General features: G+C 51.6%; 1 protein-coding gene across 1 annotated transcript in view; it reads right to left on the bottom strand.

Annotated features, from left to right (window-relative positions):
• Positions 1-4,598: 4,598 nt before the first annotated feature.
• LOC107301027 (activated CDC42 kinase 1-like) overlaps positions 4,599-10,117 on the bottom strand; it is a gene marked incomplete at its 5' end in the record, with an annotated part of 9,629 nt that continues 4,110 nt past the window's right edge. The window contains 4 exons of the mRNA XM_015830297.1: positions 4,599-4,612; positions 6,388-6,515; positions 7,826-7,921; positions 9,219-10,061. Coding sequence (XP_015685783.1) covers positions 4,606-4,612; positions 6,388-6,515; positions 7,826-7,921; positions 9,219-10,061 — 1,074 coding nt within the window. The remainder of the gene's footprint in view (positions 4,613-6,387; positions 6,516-7,825; positions 7,922-9,218; positions 10,062-10,117) is intronic.

Raw genomic sequence — 10,117 nt, 5'->3', positions numbered from 1 at the left:
CCTTTTTTCCTCTTTTCCTCCTTCCTTCCTTCTCCTCTCCCTCCCTTTCTTCCTTTTCCCTCCCTCCCTTTTTTCCTCTTTTCCTCCTTCCTTCCTTCTTCTCCTCCCTTCCTTTCTTCTCCTCTCCCTCCCTCCCTTTCTTCCTTTTCCCTCCCTCCTTTTTCCGCCTTCGTTTTTTTCTTCCTTCTTTCCTTCCTTCTCCTCTTTTCCTTCCTTCCTTTCTTCTCCTCTCCCTTCTTCCTTTTCCCTCCCTCCTTTTTTCCTCCTTCCTTTTCTTTCTCCTTCAGTCCTTCCTTCCTTCCTTCTCCTCTCCCTCCCTTTCTTCCTTTTCCCTCCCTTCCTTTTTTCCTCTTTCCTTCCTTCCTTCCTTCCTTCCTTCCTTCCTTCCTTCCTTCCTCTTGGCTGTATGTTATATGCAAATTGAGAATCCGGGAAAGTGTAATGGTTGATCTTCAACTTTCCACCCTGGATATGCTTTCATTTCTTCCAATTTTCATTGAAAAGTTGCTCACCTCCAAACACCTTGACCTGGTTAACATCCCAGAACAATGGGGAAAGTCCAAGCTTTTGGAATTTTTAATTTCTTGCAACAGTCCCAATTTCCCACTAATGGTCACAACTGTCTAGGCTCCTGGAGCATCATCTATCTACCACGTGGACCTGGCGAGTCAGACCTCAAAATCAGCCCCTTCCAAATATGGCTTTATCTTCTCTTTTCTTCTCAAGGGAAAAAAGGACATCCTTTTAGAGCTTTAGCACTGATGATCTTACCTAGCTGGGTCATGAAACGTCTGCAAGAAAACCACCAGCCAGGGACCTCACCCCTTCTCCTCCTCCTTTTAGTACAGGGGTCTTCAAACTTGGCCCTTTGATGACTGGTGGACTTCAACTCCCAGAATTCCTCAGCCAGGCACGCTAGCTGAGGAATTCTGGGAGTTGAAGTCCTCAAGTCATGAAGGCGCCATAGTTCCCCCATGCTGGCTGAGGAATTCTGGGAGTTGAAGTCCTCGAGTCATGAAGGGGCCATAGTTCCCCCACACTGGCTGAGGAATTCTGGGAGTTGAAGTCCAAGAGTCATGAGGGGGCCATAGTTCCCGCATGCTGGCTGAGGAATTCTGGGAGTTGAAGTCCACAAGTCATGAAGGGNTCTGCGAGTCATGAAGGGGCCATAGATCCCCCACGCTGGCTGAGGAATTCTGGGAGTTGAAGTCCACAAGTCATAAAAGGGCCAAGTTTGAAGACCCCTGTTCTAATACATAGTTTTTAAGAAGAGATGGGACAACCATTTGTCTCCAATGATATAGTGTTTCCTGCTTGAGCAGGGGGCTGGATTGGAAGACCTCCAAGGTCCCTTCCAAACTCTGTTATTCTGACAGTCATGAAACATCAAGAGAGCAGCAAGGATCATGAAGGGCATCTTACCTGCTCAACCAACGGGGGAGAAGTCTCTCTCAATAGCAAGATTGGAAAGCTGGAATGACCTTCACGCTTTCAAGCTTTGTCCTTACAAAGCTCAGCTTGACCAGCAGTTAAAACGAGCAAGGCTTGAAGACCCCTTACTCCAGAAATAATCTCCCATCCAAAGAGACCACTGGTCTCTCCTGGTTCAAACCCAGGATTCTGGAGTCCACAAGGCCACATAGATGGGCCAGGTTCTACCATCCAGGACAGTTGGTGATGTCACAGTGACCCCACCTGTTGACTCAACAAAAGGCCGAGCAACTGAAATGTAAAGAAGGGTCTTTTTATCCCTTATGGTGGGCGTGTGACGAAGCAAAGAAATAGTGGATAGGAGCCAGCTGTGTGTTGCAGCTGCCGAAAGAGCCAACACAGTGCTGGGCTGCATTAACGGAGGGATAGAATCAAGATCAGGTGAAGTGTTAATACCACTTTACAAGGCCTTGGAAAGGCCACACTTGGAATACGGCATCCAGTTTTGGTCACCACGATGTAAAAAAGATGTTGAGACTCTAGAAAGAGTGCAGAGAAGAGCAACAAAGATGATTAGGGGACTGGAGGCTAAAACATACAAGGAACGGTTGCTGGAATTGGGAATGTCTCGTTTAATGAAGAGAAGGACGAGGGGGGACAGGATAGCAGTGTTCCAGTATCTCAGGGACTGCCCCAAAGAAGAGGGAGTCAAGCTATTCTCCAAAGCGCCTGAAGGCAGGACAGGAAGCAACGGATGGAAACTCATCAAGGAGCGAAGCAACCTAGAACTAAGGAGAAACTTCCTGACAGTGAGAACAATTAACCAGTGGAACCACCTGCCTCCAGAAGCGGTGAATGCTCCAACACTGGAAGTTTTTAAGAAGAGACTGGACAGCCATTTGTCTGCAATGGTTAAGGATCTCCTGCTTGAGCAGGAGGTTGGACTAGATGACCTCCAAGGTCGCTTCCAACTGTGTAATTTATATAAGGAACAGTTGCTGGAATTGGGTATGTCTAGTTTAATGAAGTGAAGGACGAGGGGGGACATGATAGCAGTCTTCCACTATCTCAGGGGCTGCCCCAAAGAAGAGGGAGTCAAGCTATTCTCCAAAGCGCTTGAAGGCAGGACAAGAAGCAACGGGTGGAAACTCATCCAGGAGAGAAGCAACTTAGAACTAAGGAGAAACCTCCTGACAGTTAGAACAATTAACCAGTGGAACCACCTGCCTCCAGAAGCGGTGAATGCTCCAACACTGGAGGTTTTTAAAAAGAGACTGGCGAAAAGGACGAGGGAGGACATGATAGCAGTCTTCCAATATCTCAGGGGCTGCCCCAAAGAAGAGGCAGTCAAGCTCTTCTCCAAAGCCCCTGAAGGCAGGACAAGAAGCAACGGATGGAAACTCAACAAGGAGAGAAGCAACCTAGAACAGTGGTGGCGAACCTATGGCACGGGTGCCAGAGGCGGCACTCGGAGCCTTCTCTGTGGGCACATGCACTGTCTCCCCAGCCCCGCCTCCTCCCACGGCCCCCCTCCTCCCCAGCAGCCCCCCCCGGAGGAGAGTCACCCCTGGGCGCAGCCCATGCGAAGCAGCCCAGCCAAGGACATGGTAGCCGGGCAACGGGGACAAGACTCTGCCCCTTGCGCCCCATCCTGCACAGATGATGCTGCGGGGCACAGGCGGAGGGCGTGACCGCCATGGCGCTGCTGGGCTGCCTGGGTGATCTGTGGCAGGCCGTGGAGGTGGTGGGTGGCCCAGTGGGCAGGGCGGAGCAGGAACGGGGATGGGGGTGTAGTTTTGGGGCACTCGGTCTCTAAAAGGTTCACCATCACTGGTATAGGTTTTCCTGCCTGAGCAGGGGGTTGGACTAGATCAGGGCTTTTCAACCTTTTTACCCATTGTACCACTTTTAGGATATGGCAACATCCGAGGACCACCAGTCGCCTAGCAAGGTGTCAAAAACTTGATGACCAAAAAAAAAAAAATTAAAAAAAAAGGGAAAAAAGTGATGAAGTACAGGTAGTCCTCGACTTACAACAGTTCGCTTAGTGACCATTCGAAGTTACAGTGGCACTGAAAAAAGTGTCCCCCAAGCCACAGCCGAGCAAGACACCTGCCTGCCCGCCCGGCCGCGCTCTTCCTCCTGTCCGAGGTTTTCATTGTTGTGAGCATTTCTGTTCAGGATTGGCAGTGGGGGTGGGGTGGGGGGTGTTTGGTTTTTATCCCCCCCCCCGTCTGCTGGGGGGTTGCAGCAGGTTTTGGTCCCTTCACATGACCCTGGGACACTGTGACCGTCATAAATATGAATCCGTGGCCAAGCCTCTGAATGTAAATCACAAGACCCTGGAGAGGCTGCAACATTCCAGCTGATCGGCGCTTCTTCTGGGCTCAGCGGAAGCGCCAGGATCAGCGCTGAGCTCCAGCTGGATCCTGGCGCTGATCCTGGGGCTTCCGCTGAGCCCTGACAGCCCTGCAGCTCCAGCCGTCTCTCGCTCAGGCTTGTGCGGTGCTGCCACCGGTTCAGCCCATTCCCCTCCCCTGCTACTACTTCTCTAGGATGCTCACGTACCACCTGCCAGGTGCCAATGTACCACAGGTGGTACCCCTACCACTAGTTGAAAAGCCCTGATCTAGACAGCTTCCCTTCCTCCGTCTCCCAAGGCCTTTCCTACGTACCGTTAAATCATGTCATGTCACTGGTTCTCCCCCACACCCCTTTAGGGGTTTGCTAGCCCCCCCTTCGGCCCTCTTCCCAAGGATTCAACGTCCCCCCGTCCCTTCCCCGGAGAGGAACGTGCAAGTGGAAAGGCCATCCTTTTTTTCTCCAAAATAGAACAGAGTATTTTATATATTAACGCGAACACTTCTCTTTACAAAAGGAATCCAGCAGCGAGAATTAAGAGCCGAAGCAGGGAGAACGCAAGCAACTCAGCCTGCCTCCGCCGAGAGAGGGAAGGCGGGGGTACAGTCACTGGATGAGAGGGAGGCGGGAGGCGGTGGGACCCTGCCGGCTGTTCAGGGCAGTCCTAGCTGCAGGGCGCCTTCTTCTCCGGGATCCATCATCCACTGCCTCAAAAGCGACGCTTGGTCCAATAAGGTTGGAAGACGGTCAACGATTCTGGGCATTTCTCTCCCCCCCCCCAAAGGGTCCATTGCTTGGGAAGACGAATACGATTCACCGTCTGGAAGGATGAAAAGCAAGCAAAGAAAATAAAGTGAATTTTTTTTTCTTTCTTTCTCTCCCTTTCTCCTTCCTCCCTCCCCTTCCTTTCATTCCCTTCTTCCTTCCTTCCTTCCTCATTCCTTTCTCCTTCCTTCCCTCCATCCTTCCTCCCTCCCTTCCATCCTACCTTCATCCCTCCCTTTCATTTCTTTCTCCTTCCTCCCTTCCATCCTTTTCTCCCTCCTTCCTTGCTTCCTCATTCCCTTCTTCCTTCCCTCTATCCTCCCTTTCTTCCTTCCATCCTACCTTCATCCCTCCGTTCCTTTCATTCTCTTCTGCTTCCTTACTTCCATCCTCCCTCCTTCCATCCTCCTTTTCTCCTTGCTTCCTCATCCTTTCTTCCTTCCTTCCCTCCATCCTCCCTTTCTTCCTTCCATCCTCCATTCATCCCTCCCTTCCTTTCACTCCTTCTCCTTCATTCCATCCTACCTTCATCCCTCTTCCTTTCATTCCTTTCTCCTTCCTCCCTTCCATCCTTTTCTCCCTCCTTCCTTGCTTCCTCATTCCCTTCTTCCTTCCTTCCTTCCTCCCTCCTTTCCATCCTACCTTCATCCCTCCGTTCCTTTCATTCCCTTCTCCTTCCTTTCATCCTCCCTCCCTCCCTTCCATCCTCTTCTCCATTTCTTGCTTCCTCATTCTTTCTTCCTTTCTTCCATCCTACCTTCATCCTTCCCTTCTTTTCATTCCCTTCTGCTTCCATCCTCCCTCCATCCCTCCCCTCCCCCCCTCCCTCCCAGGAGCAAGCAGTGAGGAATATATCCACAGGAGAGAAAAAAAAATCAGTGGAAAAGAAGAACTGAGAAGAGAACCGCTCTTCTTATCTTGGAGGCATTCACCCAGCACATTCTACTGGCTTGTCAAGTTTGTCTCTTTTCCGAGTTCGCGCATTGCACGGATCTTCAAGCCAGCTAGCCAAGCCAGATTCATCCAAAATACTGAATGAAGCCACTAAAGTACAGGTACTCCGCGGCTTACGGCCACAGCCGAGCCCCAAACTTTCCGTTGCTAAGTGAGACAGTTGCGAAGTGAGTTTTGCCTCCTTTTACGACCTTACTTGCTATAGACATTAAGTGAATCGCTGCCGTTGTTAAGCAGGTAACACTGTTTCCCCGTTGGCTTAGCTTGTCTGAAGGTCGCAAAAAAGGGGGTCACATGAGCCCCGGGGGGACACTGTGACCGTCATACTGTAAATATGAAGCAGTGGCCAAGCATCTGAATTTTGATTCCGTGATCATGGGGAGGCTACAACAGTCATTAAGCGTGAACAATGGTCTTTAAGTCCCTTTTTCCCATGCTGTTGTAACTTCGGTCACTAAACAGACCGTCGTTAAGTCGAGGACTACCTGTACCCGGATGGGAGACCGCCTGTTTTCAAACTTGGCCCCTTCATGACTTGCAGACTTCAACTCCCAGAATTCCTCAGCCAGCGTGCCTGGCTGAGGAATTCTGGGAAATGAAGTCCACAAGTCATAAAAGAGCCAAGTTTGAAGACCCCTGTCTTAAATCTAACAAACAAAATGGAAGCTGGCTGAGGAATTCTGGGAGTTGAAGTCCACAAGTCATGAAGGGGCCCTAATTCCCCCATGCTGGCTCAGGGATTCTGGGAGTTGAAGTCCACGAGTCATGAAGGGGCCCAGTTTGAAGACCCCTGCTGTAGGCTCACATCCTGGCAAGGAGAAAAAGCTTCCCTTCCGGAAGAGATCGTGGCCAGCCGTGCCACATGGTTCCCCTTACTTGAGTTGCCCGGCGGTGTAGGGGTCCAGCAGGTGAGAACTGGCCTGCTCCAAGTTCCAGTTGAACATCTCCAGAACTTTGTGACAATCCAGCCGCGTCTTCAGTCCCAGGCAGAAGAGCTGCTCAACCTGCAGACGAGGGAGGGGCAGGCGGGAGAGAGCATCGCATTACAAAAACTACAGCCAAGGTGGCTACCGCACATTACAAAAAAAGATGTTGGGACTTTGGAAGAAGTGGGGAGGAGAGCAACTCAGAGGGTTAAAGGCCTGGAGACAAAAACATTGTAAGGATTTGGGTACGGCCAAGAGAAAAGGAGGACCAGGGGTGACATGAAAACAGCCCACAGTTCTCCTCCTCCTCCTCCTTCTGACAGTGATGACAATCAACCAGTGGAACAGCTTGCCACCAGAAATCGTGGGCGCTCCATCACTGGAGATTTTTAAGAAGAGACTGGACGGCCACTTGTCTGAGATGGTGTAGGTTCTCCTGCTTGAGCAGGGGGCTGGACTAGAAGACCTCCAAGGTCCTATTCTATTCTATTCTATTCTGTTATTTTCTATTCTATTCTATTATTTTCTATTCTATTCTATTGTTATTTTCTATTCTATTCCATTCCATTCTATTGTTGTTTTCTGTTCTGTTCCTTTTCTCTATTCTATTCTAATTATTATTCTATTCTATTCCTTTTCTCTATTCTATTCTAATTATTATTCTATTCTATTCCTTTTCTCTATTCTATTCTAATTATTATTCTATTCTATTGTTTTCTATTCTATTCTATTCTATTCTGTTATTTTCTATTCTATTCTATTGTTCTGTTTTCTGTTCTGTTCCTTTTTATTCTATTCTAATTATTATTCTATTTTATTCTATTCTGTTCTGTTCTATTTTCTATTCTATTCTAATTATTATTCTATTCTATTCTATTCTATTCTATTCTATTCTATTCTATTCCAATCTATTCCTTTTCTCTATTCTATTCTAATTATTATTCTATTCTATTCTATTCTATTCTATTCTATTCTATTCTATTCTACTCTACTCTACTCCACTCCACTCCACTCCACTCCACTCCACTCCACTCCACTCCACTCCACTCCACTCCTCCACTCCATTCCCTTCCCTTCCCTTCCCTTCCCTTCCCTACCCTACCCTACCCTAGTCTACTCTATTCTTCTAGCACTGAAAATGCTACCTAGTTTGGTGATGAAACGTCTGCAGGAAAACCAAGGTCAGACAGCACCAAGGACCCCACAGGATCAGGAAGGCTGGTCTGTAACTTCATGATCAAAAGGAATCTTCCTCATGGGTTGCTTTCAGTTTCCATTTGATTTATTCTGGGCTAGGGCTACACACACACACACATACACACTCAAAAAATCCCCCTCCTGTTCCTTGCGCCAGGAGGAGGAGAAATGCTCCATGCAGATGTTTCTACCTTCAGGTACTGGACAGCCTTCTGCACGTTCCAGCTGTGATTCTGCAGGGCGGCTTGACACTCCTCGGTGGTGACCCCGTGCACCGTCTCCTGGACCTGCGAAGGGGATCAAGATGGTGCAGCTGGGCAACATCTGTGCAGCAACAGCACGCAGACTTATACACCGCTTCATGGTGCTTTACAGCCCTCTCTAAGCAGTTTAGAGTCAGCGTATTACTCCCCCCCCCCAACAATCTGGGTCCTCGTTTTATGGATCTGGGAAGGATGGAAGGCTGAGGCAACCTTCAGCCGGTCAGGATTGAACCCCTGGCAATGGGCAGAGTTTGCTTGCAATACTGCATTTTTAACCACTCCGCTGCTACAGGAGGGAGGGAGGAAGGAACGGAAGGAGGAAAGAAAAAAGGAAGGGAGGAAGGGAAGGAGGGAGGGAGAGAGAGAGAAGGGAGAAAGGGACGGAAGGAGGGAGGGAGGGAGGGAAGGAGGAAGAAAGGAGGGAGGGAGGAAGGAACAGAGGAAGGGAGGGAGGAAGGGACGGAAGGAGGAAAGAAAAAAGGAAGGAATGGAGGGAGGGAGGAGGAAGGAAGGAGGAAGGAAGGAAGAAAGGAGGGAAGGAGGAAGGAACAGAGGAAGGGAGGGAGGGAGAAGGGACGCATGGAAGGAAGAGAAGGAGGAACAGAGGAAAAGAGGGAAGGAGGAAGGAACAGAGGAAGGAAGGGAGGGAGGGAAGGAGGAAGGAACAGAGGAAGGGAGGGAGGGAGAAGGAAGGAGGGAGGAAGGAAGGAATGGAGGGAGAAGGGACACATGGAAGGACGGAGGAAGGAAGGAGGAACAGAGGAAAGGAGGGAAGGAGAAAGGAACAGAGGAAGGGAGGGAGAAGGAAGGGACGGAAGGACGGAGGGAGGAAGGAAGGAGGGAGGAACGGAGGGAGGAGAAAAGGAGGAAGGGGAGGAGGGAAGGGAAGGGAGCATAAGACAATTAAGGCAAAGGTGCAGCCTTCAAACCCTAATGGAGATCAAATCCATCCTGATGAGCTAGTTTACTGTAGGCCCAGTTAAGTGTTGTGGGAACCTACAACCGCCATGGTGGATCGGTGGGCTTCACGCCGATTTGTGACCTGGGCAAGGACTCTCTGGTGACTTCTCTGGAGGGGAGGCCACCAGGGACTCCGAGTGACGGGAAGTCAGGGGTCGCTCCAATCGAGGAGTCTATTTGTAACTCAAGAGTTGAAATGAAACCCCCTCTCCCTTCTAGCCCTGATGACGTTCCGTAGTTGGGTCATGAAATGTCTGCGAGAAAAACCACCCAGCTCAGGGAGCCCCCCAGGACCCCCACACCCCGGTCCACCTGCTCCTCCAGCTCCCGCGAGGCGGCCCCGCCCGAGAGGACCACTCACCTGCCGTATCTTCTCCGAACCCCGAGGGCCTTCCGAACCCTCGTAGACGATCTTCTGGAGGCCACAGGTGGCCTTGACGCTGCTGTTGCTATTGTTGGCCGAGAAGTTGGCTTTGTAGTCCGCCGGGGCCGGCGACTGCTGCTGCTGCTGGATCATGGGCCGCACCGTGGCCGTGCTGACCACTCGGCTCGGCCCGCCGCCGCCTCCTCCCTCCGGGCTCTTGGCCTCCTTGAAGAACTTCTCGTATTTGTCCAGGTAAGGCGGGCGCTCCGGGAGGAGATAGTAGTGGGTGTTGCTGACTTTCCGCCCGTCCTTGACGATGGGCAAGATGCAGGGGCCCTTGGCGCACTCCTTCCCCTGGGCCTGGATGACTTTGGGGGTGGCGTACTTGGGGTCCAAGGCGAAGCTCTGGGTGGTGGGCATGGGCGGCTTCCCGGGCGAGGTGGACAGGAAGCCCCCCAGAGAAAGCGGGGAGCAGAGGTTGGCTCGCGGCTGGGGAGACCCGCCCTGCAGGGACCTGGGGCTGGGAGTTCTGGATCCCGGTTGGGACAAGCGATCCCGGGGTGGGATCTGGGGAGGACGGTCTTCCTCCCCTCCGGAGGCCGGCGACAGGTCTCCGGACCAACGGCCGGGCTCGTTCCGCCGGAACGGGAGGGGCAGGATGGGCACCCGAGGAGGGACCCGTGGCTTGTCCTCTCCCGGACTCGGGACGGCGGCCCCGGAAGGTCCACCCCGGGGCACCTTGAGGTGCTTCATGCACTCCTGCTGCAGTTCCTGGAAGATCTCCGTGGTCTGGGCCGGGCTGGGCTGCTTGCTCTCCTTGGCGGGCAAGAAGAGGTTGTCCTCCAAGGGGAGAGCGGGGCGGGGGTCTCCCTCGGGGGCGGCCAAGCCGCCGTTGA

This window comes from Protobothrops mucrosquamatus, unplaced genomic scaffold (assembly GCF_001527695.2).
Source record: "Protobothrops mucrosquamatus isolate PMUCROS unplaced genomic scaffold, P.Mucros_1.0 scaffold9645, whole genome shotgun sequence".
Lineage (NCBI taxonomy): Eukaryota > Metazoa > Chordata > Lepidosauria > Squamata > Viperidae > Protobothrops > Protobothrops mucrosquamatus.
This window is presented reverse-complemented; position numbering and strand designations above follow the sequence as displayed.